The 17,741-nt window shown below is 47.2% G+C and overlaps 1 protein-coding gene across 1 annotated transcript in view; it reads left to right on the plus strand.

Moving 5' to 3' along the window:
- Positions 1-1,739: 1,739 nt before the first annotated feature.
- Positions 1,740-17,741, plus strand: part of LOC147717720 (E3 ubiquitin-protein ligase TRIM39-like) — a 211,432-nt gene continuing 195,430 nt past the window's right edge. The window contains exon 1 of the mRNA XM_086924503.1: positions 1,740-2,209. Within this exon, the coding sequence (XP_086780629.1) occupies positions 1,805-2,209 (405 nt within the window). The 5' untranslated portion in view covers positions 1,740-1,804. The remainder of the gene's footprint in view (positions 2,210-17,741) is intronic.

The raw sequence follows: 17,741 nt of genomic DNA on the forward strand, positions 1-17,741 counted from the left end.
AAGGAGGCGCGCCCCACAGTTTGAATAACTCTGTACTACGCAGTCAGCAATGGCAGCAATTCCCAGAACACACTGGGTTGGCTGATGACTTCCCAAGGGTGAAGCGCCTCCCTCCACGTGACTCTGCGACAATCTCTTTTCTCTACATCTCTCCCGTTGCCTCTCTTTCTGTGTAGCTGACTGTCACACTTGCTCTCTCACTGTCCCGTACCTGCCTTTCTGTGTCCCCCTCACTGTCTCTTCTCTGACCTGCTCTCCTTTCTCCGTTGGTTGATATTTTTTGCTCCTCTAGGAATGTGGCCACACTGCTCTACTACATAGCTTAAAAACAAAGGCCACGCGCCCACGTTCAAACCTCTGGCGCACTTATGGGGTCCCAAAGTCGAGACTTATTGGCTATGCCAATGCTTGTTTTAAGCCATGGGCTTAATTCATCGGCCACGCCCCTTCGAGGGACCCCCCCAGTTTTTTTTATCCCACATAAAGCCCAAAGCATATAATACACCTTAGAGTAGCAGTAGGGGCATGGCCTCTGTAGGTGCAGCAGGGGCTGAGTCTCCGATGTCCACAGGCTGGAGGGGCCACAAGATCCTGATTATTACTGTGTTTACAGGTCAAACAGCAGCCAGAGGGCCGTCTCCTTCCTTGCACCCGGGCCTGTGACACACTGAGTTGTGGTGTTTGGTTCATAATAGGTGAGCACAATTACACTGAATTCACGCCTTTATTGCCCCAGTTACTACCGACAATCTCCGAAGGATGTCTTAAATCGGATCCATGCACCTATTGGGTCATTTGACCCCAGTCTGCAGTCAGCCCAGACCCCTCTAATGGCGAGGGCGTGCGGGCAATGGCTTCCTGGATGGATAGAAGTATTTTACAAGACACTGTTAATAGTTTTAGATCATATTCATACATCCGTGTATTGTCACTGAACACCCAAAAAATACTGTCTATCAAAATATTTAGACTGCATTCAGACACGCTAATTTCAAGCTATTTTCTGTAAGTAATATGAGCAGTGGCCATTACACCGTAATAATAAACAGTAATATTTCTACATCGCTCGCCTCTTAGACCTCGAGTCCTCCCGGGTGGGTCGGTGAGAGAAAGGGGGCGGGTGAGGGTGTGGTCTGACGGACAGAGCTGCGTAATGGAAACTGGAGAACCAGGTTCCAATCTCGGCGTCGGCTCACCTCACCATCCTATGATTCTGGAAAATCCCTCTATCTCCCTGTAAATAAAAATATGACTCCGGCCATGTTTAATGTAACGTGTGCTCACGTAAAGCGCTCCAGTGCAGATGAGCAGAGCTCGCGCTATTATAGAACGCAAAAAAGGAGGAACTCCATTTAGAGCATGTGCTCTCCGGGCTGGAACTTTTTAATGCTGCAGCCAGGACACGAGCTAGAAGAACACGCAGAAAAAGTAATGACCTCCGATCATGACTAGAACTATACCTCTTTCACTTTTCAACTAGGAAGGGAAATCCCGCCCCTCCTTTCCTGGTCCAGAGCAAATCACAGGAGACTGAAGTAACCGTGGAGCGTGTTTCAGACCTATCAGATAGACACTGATTACCGATAGGACCAGATAAACTGGACCCACTTACACCTGCAGTCCGCTGCAAACGCTCCCAGGTAAGCCACGCCCCTCCAGAGGTAGCCACTCCCATCTCTCTGCAGACGCTCCCACCCCCGCTGCTCCGCACAGTGATGAGCCAGTAGGACTCTGGGAGCGCCGTGAAAGAATAGAGACACGCCCACTTCACAGATTGCAAGAAACGAAACTTCTCTAGAGTAAAATGGAGGCAAAGAAACAGCTCAGGGAGGAGATTTCCTGCTCCATATGCCTGGAATATTTCACCGACCCCGTGTCTGTGGAGTGTGGACATGTCTTCTGTCGGTCATGTATCACTCGGTACTGGGAAGGGTTGGAGATAGACTTCCCCTGTCCTCAGTGCAGACAAACCTCTCAGAACAAAACATTTAGGCCCAACAGACATTTGGGAAACATAGTGGAGCTGTTGAAACAGCTTCACACCCCGAGTGCGACCGCCCAGGGGGGGAATCTGTGCAGAGAACATGAAGAGAAACTAAAACTGTTCTGTGAAGATGACCAGGAGCCCATCTGTGTGGTGTGCCGAGAGTCCAAAGACCACAAGCCTCACTCCGTGCTTCCCATGCAAGAGGCTGCCCAGGAGTACACGGTGAGTAAAATCCAGATGTGTGGTGGGTTGGGACCTCAAAGCTGCCGAGATGTTACAGGGCGGGTATGCCACAGATTTGGCCTTCCAAAGGTTCTGATTCTGAAACGTTTTTATTTTCTCTTTGCGCCTGTATATTCATAGGTTCCTATTTTTCAGCATCCAAGCATGGCTAGCTGCTCTATTACAGGTTTTTCATTGCACTCTGGGGCTTGTAGTTTTGTCTTCTTGTTATAAAACCCGGATTAAACATCCCAGAATGCAAAGGGAAAGTATGGACTCCCGCCATACCACTGAGATTTAAGTCTGTTCCTGTGTCAATGCACACTTCACCTCTAAAAATACAGTTCCTGAATACTGTGATGTATGTTAGTAGCTCAGAGGAAGTATTAGCTTTACGCTGTGGACAGCAAAGCGGGATTCTGTCTGGCAAACAACTTGTCACTATTCCTGGTCACATTCAGCTCCAGTTACACCATCTATGTTCACCATAGATTTGTATTCACAACTTGGGGCGTTTGTGGTCCTAGGTGGCCTAATGGCCAGAGCTTCTGAATTTGGAACTAGAAGACTACTCCTTCTTCAACACTATTGACGCACTCAATGTTGTACAGCAAGTCTCTAATGAGTGAATAAATCTTTATTGTTCAATTAATTAAAATTGTTACAATATTCTATCAATGGAAAAAAGCGTGTTTAAAATCTCACACAGTTAGATAAGAATGAAAAGACGTTTAAAACGATTAAAATAGTAACAAGCATTTACAATGCAATGGTTTTGCCTTTGTTAAAGTTAGAGCTATTGGCAATTTTTATTAGGTTTTTTTTTAACATAAATAAATGGCATTGTCATTTACAATAGCAACTTCAACCAATCATCTAACCCATCTGAACACCCAGCCACTGATCCATCCGCTCATCTATCTACGCATGCACTTGCCAATCTCTTCATTCACCCACCCAGCTGCCCACTTGTCCATTCTGGTACCCACTCATCTATCAAAGCAAGCGCCCGCCGACCTCATCATACATCCGCTCCCTCGTCCCTCCCTCCAGCTGCCCACTTACTCATCCATCCACTCATCCTTCCACCCGCTCATCCATCCTCTCACTCATCCATATGCTCCTCCTTCCACCCACCCATCCGCCCGCTCATCCTTCCACCTACTCATCCATCCACTCATCCTTCCACCTACTCATCCATCTATCTACCCACTCATCCATCCGCTCATCCTTCCACCCACTCATCCATCCGCCCACTCATCCATCCGCCCACTCATCCAAGTTTACCAACAATCAGCTCTCAAGCCCCAAAAGTAAAGCACCAGGTAGTGTTGCGCTACAGGCGCACGTGCCTTGAAAGAACACACTGAACTTATGTCACCGTACAATTCTCACTACCACATATTCTTAGGAGATATAGCAAACGACAAAGGAGGAAAACGTGCATCTCTGGAACATTGGAAGCAAAATATGGGTGTTCTCTATTAAAACATGTGCAGATCCTTAGATTCCTGTGTTAAAACTGCAGGAGTCTACAAGAGGTGGAGTCAGCGCTTAATTTGTAAAAAAAAAAAAAGTCCTACCTGTTCCTGAGTAGCCAGCGGGCTGCTGTCTGGCGAGCAGCGCCCTGGGCTCAGCTGCCCGGTTCATTTTCCCATCATGTATTATTTGTGCGTCTGCGAAGAGCTGAGTGAAAAGCTGCTAGTGGGGAAACGTTGGGGGCGTGTTTATGAGGACATCGCCGGCCTCTCTCAGCCACTGACCACCGTGTCGCCAGCCCCCTGGGGATCTGGTAAACTAGTGAGGCACCAGCAGGGGCTCTCCAGCAGAGCCTTGCTGTGTGTTGAAGGGGTTAACTTGTGTGTGTGGTCCCGAGGTAGCCATACATTATATGCGCGTGCTGGTGTGAAAACAGTGCCGATCACCATAAACCCACCTTACCCACCCCAAGCACGGATGTACCAGCACGGGCTCTCCGCCCAAGCCTCCCTGTGTACTGAAGGGGTTAACTGCTACTCTAAGGGTCCCGTGATGCAACTTTTGTGTGACAAAAGTGATGAGAGCATGGTAGATCTTCGTGTTTCACTAAAGCCAATGGTGTCCACGAGAAGCATTTGGAGAATTGTCCACTTTGGATGGCAGAGCATCCTGGATTGGATTCTTCCACCTTCCGTGCTTGGCGTCATGCAAGCACCGACTTTTTCAGGAAATGTGGCTGACTGAAACACCTGCCAGTCATGCTTTCAAAGAACCATAAAGCCCAGAACATGTACAAGAGGCTTTGTCTTTTGAGGAGGAATAGCAGTGAGGGGTGAGGGACGTATTGTGTTTTTTAGGACAAGGTGCTCAAACCTAACAGCCAAATTAGCAAAATTGTAAAAACAGAGCCAACCTGCTCTGCACAATGAAAGGCCCTAGGAGCATCAGTTGTAATAGGCACTTGTTTAGGGGGTTGCTGAAGCCTCTCTATTGGAAAACAAACCGGCTCAGTGGCCGCCTTTGGCATATGCCAAAACCGGTTACAACTTTTAGCTGTATTAGAAGCTACTTCAAACTCCAGTGTGTCCCTTCATACAGTCAACGTAGGAAAACATGTTGACCAACTTCCAGCCTATTAAATTAGGGCAACCAACGGATGAGCTCTGGTAATAGAATAAAGAACAAAAAAAGGTTCAGACAGACTGATGCATGTGGAATAATCCAGCAGCTGCAGACATTATCAGCAGAGCTCCGCCACTGCTAAGGCAAATGTCAGTCAGTCAGTTTCAGGATTCAGTCTGATATGGATCCGACTCCAGCCCGGCGCTAACAACCTGCAGGCAAGGGGAGCGCGAGCTGCTTATGCGGCCTATTATGGAGTGCGGTGGGGGCAGAATACACATGAAAGTAGTGCAGTGGAGCAGGTGCGGCGCAGAAATGGATAATAGAGATGTGGTTTGGGCATAATAAATTATAGGCACGCAGTGGTCCGTAAAATGAGGCGGAATTAATGTGACTTATACAAACTACCCGACCATAGTTTATGAAGTCGCGCGAACCGCCTGGCGGAGCGAAGCACCTTATTATAGAATGCATGCTCTCTTGAAAAATAGAAAGCATTCAATTTTTTTTTCAATGCCATCTGTATGGATAGACCTTGAGCACTTTTCCTTATGTTTTGTAGTTCGCGTATTGTTTAAAATCCAACCCTGAAAGCTTTGCCAGGCACCTTTACAGCAAGAAACATTAATGAGTTCGAGAGCTCGAAAACAGCACCTCTGGAAAGCAGGCAGTCAGGGAAACTCGCCGGCTAAAATATGAACGCACACGGCTGGGGACTCTCAGTAAAACACATTTGCCTTGATACCGCGTTCTTTACCGCCGGTGCACTGACCATGAAAGTAAACTGCTTTCCGCGCCGGTTCAATTTGCTTTTACGAACCTTCGCCGGAATCAAATTTCGAATCTTAAGGATTTTCTCTGGAGAACCACGCAGAAATAAATAGCCACGTTTCTAGCCTGCAATCGTCATCATTTCTGACAGGCAGAACAAGATGTCCGGAGCCGATATTGAGCGCGCGCGGCTTTGTGCGTGCTTAACAGAGCACCAGTGGTATTTAGCGGATGTGCGTAAGTGTAAGTGGAATGGATCATAGCCGCAAAGACCCTGCATTTATTATCGCTGCTCGGAAATATGAATGGAAGCTAATTATGTGCCAAAGACGCGTTTCCAAGGTGCATTTTATGCGGATAAGTAAAAAAAAAAAGCAAGCAGACCGGCAACGTCCTCCGCATCTCCCGGGGTTCCCTCCAGGCCACGGGAGCCCCGCGGGCGCCGCCATACTGCTTGCCGTCTTCCTTCTTGTTGCGGGGGGCGGGCACTTCCGGCCGGCCGCGCTAGGATTGGCCGGCCGGCCAGTCACGGGGCGGGAAACGGGGGAAAAGAGACGCAGTAGTGCCGGCAATGCCGGACCAGACACGGGGGCGTTCCCGGCGTCCCGTGACGTCGGCAAAAGCCAAAGAATGTCGGGAACGCCCCCGTGTCTGGTCCGGCATTGACGGACAGGCCCCTCGTCCAATGGCAAGGCTCCGTTTACGGAGCCAGCCAATCAAGGACGAGGGCCGAACAAAAGCCACACTACAGTTCTCAACAGGATTTCGCCTGCGCGGAAAAGCTGCGCAGAGCGCAGCTTCCGCTAGGCAAAACCTAAAAAGGACTATCATTGGAACTATTGCCCTATCTGGCAGTAAGGTGCTGTACATGGGACTTGAGGAAAAGTTTTATCATAGTCTCTCTTGCTTGATTGCCGACTGAGTGCTTTTATGACTCAGTGTAAGTGCTTCTCGGATTGCGTCTGTGAATTTCCCTAGTCGGGCCGCAATTTGAGGTGTTTTAGCGGAGAAGCACAGGTCTGAAACTTCCCTGCAACTTTGTCGGTCAAGCAACCTACAGATGGGGAGACCCAAGCGCTGCCGCTCACTGACTAACTTTGGGCAGCAGCACAACAGATGGGGCCACGATTCACGGTGGTAGTTGCAGAGTCTGCAAGCCACTGCATGGTCCTGCCGAGCCCAAGTTGAGGCAAAATCTATAGTAGGCAGCGCGAGAAAACTCATGTAGGTGATTCTTCCCGAGCCAGGAATGTCAGAGCTTGCTCAAGGTAGGGCTGCGGTTTTCCCATGATGTATGAGGAGTCCAGTGAGGAAAGATTGAATTGGTGATGCAGGCTTTCCAGGTGACTTTCAAATGATATTCTCTTTGAGTATCCACTGTTTTCCTCCAGGCTGTTATTGGGATGACAGGGTTGTGCGGATTTTGGACGTCAATGTCCAGTAATCTTGTGGCTGCTGCCAAGTGCACCTGCCATAGGGAACCCTCCTCTTCAAAGAGCGTTTTAATTTGTCTTTTTAATGACAATTCTGGAGCTTGTGTAATCCTGAAATTGTATTATATTAAATCACCTGGGCAAGTAATGTCCGGACTGGTGAGACCCAACTCCAGCCTTACTCTTGCTCTCCTGGCCTGTCTAGGGGGAGCTAGGAACTTTTCATAAGCCAAAATTTGATGGTTCGCAAGGAACTTATTGAAGGCACCGGGAAAAACTAAATGGCCATAATTAAGAGAGCGCACAGATTTTGCCTTCAGAACTTTCAAAATGGGTTCAGCAATTGGCCTGTGAAGTCGAGGATAAAGGCTTTTTAAGGAAAAATCGATGCCAGCCGTTTTCCTTCTCAGATGTTTCAGGTGGGCTGTAGGTTTTGTCCCTTCCGATAACCAGAAGTCCAAATAGTTGTAGCTCATACTTTGTTTTGATTTGCAGGGCCCCAAGTCGCCAACGTATGGTCTTCTTTCGTAGGTACTTCCCGAATATAAGTATTCTGGTCTTCTCCTGATTCACCAGGAGTTTATTTTGTTGATTATATCCGTGCAAAGCTTTTAGGGCCTTCTGTAAGCCGGTTCTCGTGTGGTCCATTATTACGATGTCATCCGCATGCTGGAGTATTTGAAGCCGCCTTTTCCACAGTCTTGGAGGCAGTAGACTTTCCCCCTCCAGCGCTTTCCCCAGGTCATCTGTGTTCAGATTAAAAAGTATAGGGGCAAGAATGCACCCTTGTTTTAGACCGTTATTAGTTGGTACCTTGGCGGTGACTGATGTTTGACTGATTTTAATACGGGCCCAGGTCCCCTCATATAGAGAAATTATGGCCTTTAGCAGCTGTTTGGAACTCCCCCCCCCCCCCCCCCCCCCCCCCCCAAGAATGCAGTTTTTCTCACAGCTCGATCGACCCGATCAAAAGCTGCACTATAGTCCACAAAACAGCAGAAAAGTGGTAACTGAGATGGCTGGTGTAGCAAGGGGTGAATACAAATAAGTCTCTGGATCCAGTAGATAGTAGGAGAAAGGTTTATTCCTTTTAAGTACAGGAGAAGGGAGGTTGCTAGTGCAAGCAGACACCAACAGCAACTGTTGTGGAGGAATAGAATGAAGGGAGACAGAGTCATAGCAACACTCCAAGAAGTATGCACATGCTAAAGGCACAGTATAACTTACTTTACAGACATACTACAGCTGGGTAGCACAATTAGACAGATGGGCCAGAACGAAGATGTTTTCTGTGGTAGAGCTTTGGGCCCTAAATCCTGTTTGAAAAAGGAGAAGAATGTTATTATCTGTTGCCCAGGCTTCCAGTTCTTTCAAAAGTATTCTGGCATATGCTTTCACCTTAACATCTAATAAAGCAATAAGCCGGTAATTTTCTGGTTTTGTGCTGTCCCTTTTGTTTATAAATTGGGGAAAGTATTGAGCCTTTCCACGATGATGGAACAGTAGAAGTGGCAAAGGTGTGCTTGAAAAGTGTTGTTAACTATTCTGCCCAGAATCCCTGCAAAGCTTTGAACACAGCTGCAGGAACTCCATTGGGTCCTGGAGCGCCATCTGACCTAATTGTTTTGATCAGTGTAGTTACCTCGGCCACTGTGATATTAGTAGTTTTGATTACTTTATCTTTTATTGGAGATTGTTGATGGGAATAAGTTTGAGTATTGCTAATCCTTTCTTTTTCATGTTGCTACCCTTTCTACTGTAAATTGAAATCTCCAAGCTACAAGTTGCTAATAGTCGTGCTCGCCACTGTTGAAACGTGGGTGGGAGAGGATCAAGCCAGGCCATAGCAAGACAAATTCGGAGTACTGCCATAGCTACAAACACTAGTCCCTTCATTTGGTTCGGTCTAATATCATCATCAACCTCTAGGATTATTTCCACTGTAGTTATCTCCAATTTTTTTTCAAAAATTCTTAAGAGAAACATGGAGACCTCCTGTCTAATAGTCCGTAGTTCTTTACAGGTGGCCAGCATATGAATTAAGTCTGCTTCGGGATGCGCGCATCTAGGACATTGAGACCCCTTCCCCGTATTCCATTTGGCTATTCTTTGGGGTGTATAATATAATTGAAAAAAGGTTTTGTAATATTGCGATTGCAGGTTGGATGCTATTAATAGGAATTGGGAAAATTCAAGTGCTTTATGGATTTTAGTTTCCGATGTCTCCAGTTGATTCTGCCACTTATTAATGTGTTTGTCCATATCGTCAGGAGAAGCGTTTGTCAAATTTTTATAGATTTCTCCGATTTTAACTCTATTATTTTGTGCTATTATTTCGATTTTCTGGAAGGCCGCACTACCACCCCCTTTTTTCGTTATGAAGTCTCTAAGTTGCAAGTATTTATAGAAATCATGGTTTTCTAGGCCAAATTTATTTTTTACTATTTCGAATGAGCTAAAATCTGTTGAGTTATAAAATATACCGCATTTTGTAATGCCCAGCCTGACCCATCGTTTCATACAAGCGTCCGTGAACAGTTCAGGAAGATTCTTATTTCCAGAGATACGCGTATAATGCGAAAACCTACCAATCCCCAGAGGTTTACGTATATTACTCCAAGCCATATAGGTTCCCTTTAGTGATTTAAAACAAACTTTTTTAAAGTGACAATCATAAGTCAGTCGCCAAAGATGATCGTTTGTATCATTACCTAGAATGAGTTCTTGTGGGGTAGGGACCCCCCTTTCATAGTCTGTATCTTAATCTGAAATTAAAAGTGCTCTGCTGTATATGAGTATAGAGGCCCACCAGTGCATTTTAAGATTAGGTGGTGCAAGACCACCTCTATCTTTAGGCAGAGTAATAAACTTCAAGGCTCTGCGTGATCTGCTATACCCCCAAATAAATCGGGGAAAAAATATCATCACTTTTTTTAAAGATTTGTTGGTCAAAATTTAAACATATAATTCGAAACAAATATAAAAATTTAGAGAAGATTAACATTTTTATTAGATTGCATCTTCCAATAATGGTTAGGTGTAGATTATGCAATCTCTTCAGTGTTTTTTCCGTTTGTTTTAACAGTGGATTCATATTCAAGTTAACTAAGTTGTTTAGATTTGAAGTGATAACTCCTAGATACACAGCATTATCAACTACCCTGGTGTCGCTAGGGTTGCTTTTATTGTTGATTATGATCTGGGTCTTGTCCTGATTTAGTTTGTACCCAGAAATCTCGCCAAAGTTATATGCTTCTTCTTCCATTATCTTTAGTGTTTCATTAGGACTGCTTGTGACTATAGCGATGTCCTCCGCTTATGCTAGTGTTTTAGTGTCTCCATTGGGGGTCTTTATCTGCGTTATGGCTTGGTTGGGAGCCAGAGAGGATCCGCAGCTGTTTTGATGGTGTGAGCAGAGACCAGACTATGATTTAGAAAAAACTGCTTCAGTGAGGCACCTTCAATGTGCGGTAGGATATGCACTTTCGATTTCCTAACTCCTGAGTGGTCAGGTCACCAGCGATAACGGAGGTGTGAAACATATTTGTTTATGAGCTGGTCCATTTTTGTTGTCAGTATTTTTAGAACATGTTTTTTTGCTGGTAGGCAGGGTTTACATACTAGTTGATTACCAAGAGACGAATTGGGTGATTGTTAATTTTCAGTCTGCTAACTAGGACCGCGTGCATGTCTAGGATGTTGGTTGCAAAAAAAGTTGTCTCTAGTCTGCGTGCTTGGTTTATGTAGATTTACAGCCCACCAGAAGCTCTCCCGAAGATGTTGCGTTTTATAGCTGTGGTATGCAATTCGTAGAAGCCGTGAAGAATTAATGGTTCAGTGGCCCAGGTCTCTTGTAGGCATAGGATGTCATTTCCACGAAAATAGTTACTCACTGAACTGTACTAGAGCAGTCTTTTTAAGCCAGCTGAATGTTATTTCCCGGAGTTCTGGTGCTGAACAGATGACCTGCAGGGTTTTTGATGTTAGAGGTGCTGTTGTAGTTGCTGCTCTGCTGGACAAGATCTAATGCCCACCTCAGGGCTTGGCCTTCCTGCGTGCACTGTCCTATGTTCAGAGGTACTTATAATCCTGAATGTATTGTACAGACTTGGCTCTGCGGCAATTTTTTTCTCTTGTGAGTTGCACACTGTCCCCTTTAGGGCTGAGTAAACTTCCTTAGTAGGTGATGGTGCCGCTAACACGTGAGGATATTTCTCTGGGACAGGAAAAGCAATTTCAATTCCCCAGTCTGCCATTTGTGATATTTCACCCGGAGTTAACCCCACACTGTTGTGACGACTCAGCCCTATCGAGGTTGATTCCCCATGGGTGTCACTGGTAAGACGAAGGAACTTAACCCAGACTAATTCATCCGACTATGTTCCTGACCGCGTCGGAATGTGTTTATTTAGACAAAGTATATTGCCCCTATTTAAGATGTCATGTTGGCCTTTGATGAGATATCTAGGCGTGAGGATTATCTCATGTTTTTTTTGCAGACTTTAATGGATTGCTGACTTGCTCTGCTTTGTGATAGATGTTTAAACCGGTGTATAAGGTACTTTGGTTTACGCTTGGGCATGTCACTCTGACAGGTCTCTGAGCTGGTCCTAGTATTTTGTGTTGGTGGACTGGTCCTCAAAGGAGCCGATGGGAGAGGGCCCTGGGGGGGGGGGGGGGGGGGGGGGCGCAGATCCCAAAATAAGATCCTTGTTTATTGGGTGAACTTAGTTGAACTTTGTGCTCTGACTTCTTGATGTTGATGTTTGGTGGGGAACTGGTTGAGTATTTATTGCCGGACATAGTACGCTGTGCGAATTCCCCGTTCGGGGAATTGACTATAATTATCTTTTAGTCGCTTGTTTTGTTTCTGATGGAATTGATACTGTAGATTTTTCATCACCCAAAGCATGTTTTATAGTGAATATTGGAACATTCTGGATTTTTCCATTGTCTGCTTGTGATATTTGATTGCAGGTTGACACGGTGCAGGCAACTTTCTTAATAGCCTTTGTTTTTTTCTGTAATTTCCTTTGCTTTTTTTTTGGCCCTTCTTCCTTGGGTGGGATTTTTGTTCTCAAGCTCTTTGGCTAGGTGTATAGGTCCAGGGCTGGAGTTAAGACCTGGTGAGCTGATGTGAACTTTGGTGGATGTGGATGAAACTTGGTTGTCGAGCTTTATTATAGGATTACTCAGGGAAATTGTAACCAAATTGGCTTGATGCTCTTCACTGTTTGTTGTGGATGCTGTACCACTGTTATTTAATTGGCAAGTAGTTCCTTCTATTTGTTCCTTCAATGAGGCTATCAAAGCTGTTAGGATTTTAGGGGGTGTCGCCCATTTATCGATGAGTTCAGCGCACGTGCAAGTTCAGTTTTGATTGTCCTGTGTGTCACTAAGCTTGTTTTCTATAAAGTCCAACTTGTTGCTTAGCTCCACCAAGCGTTGTGCGATTGTAGATAGCAAATCAATTTGCAGCTTCATTTTATTGGGCTGCCAATGTAGTGCCCTTGCCGTTGATTGGTTCGTTTCGCCAGTTAAGATAGGACCAGGGTCATTTATGAAGCTGCTACTATGTAGACTTTGGCTTTGAAAGCTTTGGGTTGGTGAAGAAGAGAGCCAAGTATTGTTGGCCATTCTGAGGAGTTTTGGGGTAAGCTCCAAAGTTCTTTGTATCTTTGTTTCCAAATTCTGTAGAAATATTGGTGATAGGAACCCACAGTTTCCTTGTTGTGCGGGTGTTTCAGTCTTAATTGAGCCAAGTCCTGATGGCTCTAAGGAGGACATTAGAATGGGGGACTGCAAAGTTGCTTGAAGGTGGCAGTGTATATAAACTGGGACAACCTGCTCATGTTTTCCAAGGATTGGAGCAGAGGTGGTCCCAGGTTAATCGGATAGACCAGTTGTTGGTTTATATTCATTTCCCTGCCAAGTGCAGGATTGGCACAGGCGTCTCCGAGTTTGAGTGCTCTGGCCAAATATTGCAGAGGGTTGAATATTATGAGATTTCTCCAGGAGGGGCTTTGTGACATTGCTGGATTTAGTCCTTATTGGTAAGTCAATCGGGAAGGGGAGATTCTTATCATTAAAATGACGTTTGTGAAAAAATTAAGTGATAATGACTGCTTTTGGTGACTTTAAAATCCCTTCGGGTCTGGGACTGTGTTCCTTAAACTCCTTAAGTTTCTGGGTGAGACTTGAATTGAGGGGTTTGATTTTACAAGGATGTTTCCTTGACTTTTGGGAAGCAGTTTTTTTAGGCATCCTGTGGTTGAGGCCCAGCTGCCAATGACTGTGTTTTACCCCGGTAAAATTTACCCTCCTCTGGGGGTAGCTGATCACCAGAAAGAAAGGCTCCAGAAAATTAGCAAGTCACCTCTCACCTGGGGGGCCAAATGGAGTAACACCTCTGTGCCTCGGCCGTACCTTCCTGCAGCCTCCCTGAGCCTCTGCTGCACTTCACTTCCTTTGGCGGTGAGTCACACGACTAGAGAGCCTCAACAACTAGCAGTACCTGCCGCTACGCCAATTCCCCCACTGCTGCTGCGCCAACCAGGGCAATTGCTGACCGCAGTGATGATCTGCCAGATACCCAGCTGCCTCTCAGTTCACGGCGGATCACAGCTGCCCGGCGGCACTCACCTCCGCTCCAGAAGTCTGCTCCAGAAGTCCGCTACCACTACCGGCACTCCTGCCTCTCCCGGTCGCCTGCAGTGTGGTGCTGGGGGCAGGGGAGAAGAAGCACCAAGCGGCAGGATGCAGGCGGCAGACAGCAGAACGGGGCAGGCAAGCTGCAGACAGCAAACAAGGCGGCAGACAGTAGGCAACAGTGACGGCGTGTGGCTCCTCCTCTTCCTCCCGCTGGGCAACAGGCACCACAACAGTCCGCAAAGCGATCCGCGGCTCTCTCCGCGCCCCCAGGCTCCCGCGGCTCCTGCCTGGCCGATAGCCAGCACAACAGGGAGCAAAGTGATCCTTCTTTTACAGCACGTCCGCGTACCTAGGATGGTGGTACTTGTGGTCCTCCTGGACCTGCTTGACGGAGGCAGTGGCAGGAGCAATGGCAGGAGCCCCAAGCAGTGACCGCTGGTGACCACTATTCACTTTGTCAGTGCCTTCCCGTTTCGTCCACACGCAGGTAACGAGAGTCCCGCTGCTTTTCTATGATGGGGATCTCTGGCTCACCACACGTGTTGCCACCCCCCCTCCCCCCCCCCCCCGCCTGGCACTTCTCTGTGCGTGGAGACACTGCCCAGTGCAGCCGGAGCAAGGATTACCGGTCTCCAATGGTAGGCGGGAGCTCCCGCTGGGCCTTTCCACGCCGGGGCTCCCCGCTTACCGCTAGCGGCAGAGTGCTGCTGTCAGTTCACCGGCGCTTTTTGCTGCCCCCCGCAGGTCCATGCTCGGCGGCGGCCGTGTCTCTCCCCAGATGCTGTGTGTTGCAACAGACTCGGCGATCGTCACCAGCAGACTTGCGGCTGGGACATAGCTGCCAAGGTTTCAAATTCCTATGTGTGACATTTTAATATTTTCAGTGTAATTATGAGTGACATTTCAATGATTGAGTGACACTTTTTCACGAGCGAAATCAAGCAATGAAGATGAGGTACACATATAAATATCAGAAATGACACCAATTTGAGCAACAAAAAACTCCAGGAACATCTTAAAACTCCTGCAAAGCACCAGAAATGTTCTCTGTCGATGTGGGACCTGGCCCAACAGGAAGGATGTGTGAGGCCTCAACATGAACAAGTTACACACAGAGGCATCTCAGCTGGATAAGTGCCACACTCTCAGCTGATTCACGCGCAGACAGGCTGACGAGCACCATTTTGCATTGTCCAGTCACAGACTGAGGTTTGCGCAGTAATCTCCAATACAACATAGCCAACACCTTATTATTGTAAGAAACCTGCTTTAAATTACCCCCGGCGGTTTTGAGAAATAAACCGCAAACGTAAAGGAGGAGACAGAAACACACACCTGGTCACAGCTCTAACCACGGCCGTCAGCCAGTTGCCCATTAGCTATTCTCATTCTTTAGCATTACATTTACAACGACAGTGACATTGCAGACTATACTGTCCTGTTTTGAACATGCTGTAGATTACAGGCTGTTCATTAAGACATCACATGCCATTAACTGCAGACTACACATGTATACATTTGTAAAAGGTGGAGGGAGAAGGATGAAAAGAAAGAAGAAAATAGGAGGCGGTAGAAGAGAGGGAAGGAGGGAGACAATGGGAGTAGGGAGAGGGGGAGGAGGTAGATAAAATGAGGAGAGAGTTGATAGAGGGAAAGAGATAAAAAATAAAGGGTATAGGTGATATTGGAGGAGTGAGAGAGATGGGCAAAAATCTGAAATGGAAGTGGAAAAGCAAATGTGAGGCATTTGACATGGCTATTGCAGAAAGTAAATATAGCCAGAGGTGCGCTGGCCTGCTTAATTAGTTTATAGATACGATCTCGGTTAATGGATGGAAAACAAATTTGCTGCTCTGCTGTGAATAACTGTACTGTTGCCTGGAAGCTGGACGAGCACCCTGCACCTTCCGATAAGTAGTGTGTGTGGACCCCCAAATGTGGGTCATACAAAAAAAGTGTTCAATCTTTGCTGAAGGGACCCTGTCTTTATGGGCTCTACAGGTTCCGCTGTGCATCCTAAAGTAACTGATTATTGAGCATTGAGGTTGCCAGGGAGTGGGGAGCAGAAATGGTTCAAGTGCAACAAGTAATCCTTTATATGTTTGCTTTGTGCTGTACGTTTAAAGAGACAGTTGGCAGTGAGTTTTCTCTCCTCCGAGCTGGTGGAAATTGCTCTTGCACTGAGCTCATTCCCAGCTTCTGACTGAAAGATCCAGGGTTACCAGACCACAGACAGAATGTCGATTTTTTTCGGAAAGCAGGCTGTATGCATTAAACAAAATTCCTTCGCAGCTCTGTGGGGGTCAGTCAGGGTGAAGGGGTAGTAGCTGGATGACAGGTAGCGATGTGCAGGCACCAGTGGGCACGCCGCCCATGGCAGACGTCTCACCCTCAGACTGCACCAGAGTCTGTTTCTCCGATTATTATATTTTGGAGGGTGAGGCGGAGGGGCTGGCTGAGAGCTTCCTTCTGTTCTAGGCCTGTGACTGTGAGAGGCAGCCCCTGGACCATAGTGCAGTGTGATCGGCTCTATGCCTAAGGAGCAAAACTGGAGGGGATCACGCCATCACGGGGATGGGTCAGAAGGTACAGGTCAGCTCAGAGGCATGGGAATGAAGGTTAGTAATTAGGGAAAGTCTCAGGGAGGAAGACAGCGAGCAGGTAGAGGTCAGCTCAGTGAGCCTCCCCTAGGCATGGCACTTTTAGTAATTAGGGAAAGTCTTCAGGGGAGAATCCAGCTGGGCCGGTATGAATGCACGTGTGACGGAGCAGAGTAAAATTATATTATTTATTTAATAAAGGGTGTCGATCGACATTAGATCATGCAGCCACGCCAGGACACTACAGATCTTCTGAGCCACTGACTGCAGGCAGCTGCTGATCGCGCGCTGCCTGAAGGAATTGTTCAATCGCACATACCGCGTTTTAGCTGCATTTCACCACTTTCTCACGTACTTCTCTGCCAGTAATTCTTGCAGCGACTCTGCTCTGCGCGGTAGGCTCAGGCGGCAGGCCTCGAGCCACCATGCAATTGCCGTTTGCCGCCCGGCTTACTCAGTCCTCCGAGCCAGGCCATTCAGGTCCTCCAGTGACAGTCCTGATCACTGCTGCTGCAATGGTCACTCCTGTATGTCTCTCTTTGCAATTTTATATCACCACGGGCGGCGCGGCTGAGGCTCAAATATTTACTGCAGCTTTCTGACTGAGAAGCTGAGCCACGCGGCGGCCGACGGTGCCCACAGACAGCGCTGCTGCGCCATGACGTTGAGACGCAAAGTAGCCCAGCCCCCTCCCTCAAGTTAACTCTCAATCAGCAGGGCATGACCCCCGTCCTCAATGCACACAAATAAATGTTTCACTTTCAGCCACTAATAATTCAGCCAGCCGCGAGCGAGCCCTAAGCACGATATAATAAGAGCAGTGCGCGCTGCCAGCTGCCACTCCATTTTAATAGTTTTAGGTAGCGCTAACGGCTTGAGTGACAGCTGTGGGGCTATCCCTAAATGCGTGACAATACATTTCAGTGCGGTGATGCGGAGCACCGCACTGAAATGCGTTAGTGTCACACACGATGCGTCATACTTGGCAGAACTGCTGGGATGTGTGGCCCGCGGCCCACTGCAGCTGGTTCCACTGGATTCGCACGGTACCTCGCTTCAACCAGGTTTCAGTGGCTATCGCAGCTGCTTAGGGAACAGCCTCCTCGTTTACAGGGCGAGAGGTGTTCTCTGGGATGTTCAGCACAACAGAACAGGTAACAGCGGCTTCTAAGCGCTCTCTATACTCTGGCAGGCAATGGAACTCAAGCAAGTCACACAGTCAACACCCTCCAAAGAACACACCCTCAACCTGGTCTTCTCAGCATCAACAGCAATGCGATGCAAACCACTCGCACTCCTGGACTGGACGCACCAGTAAGCCATCCCTAGCACATTGCTCAGCATCCTACAAATAAATAGAGGTCAACCGAAAAGAGAACACCAAACCTTCAGACCTTTGAAAGACTTCTCAATGGACAACTTATGATTCAACTTATCTTTCACCCTATCAACTTCATACTGTTCTAAACTGCGTCA

Source organism: Lissotriton vulgaris, chromosome 5 (genome assembly GCF_964263255.1).
Source record: "Lissotriton vulgaris chromosome 5, aLisVul1.2, whole genome shotgun sequence".
NCBI classification, from domain to species: domain Eukaryota; kingdom Metazoa; phylum Chordata; class Amphibia; order Caudata; family Salamandridae; genus Lissotriton; species Lissotriton vulgaris.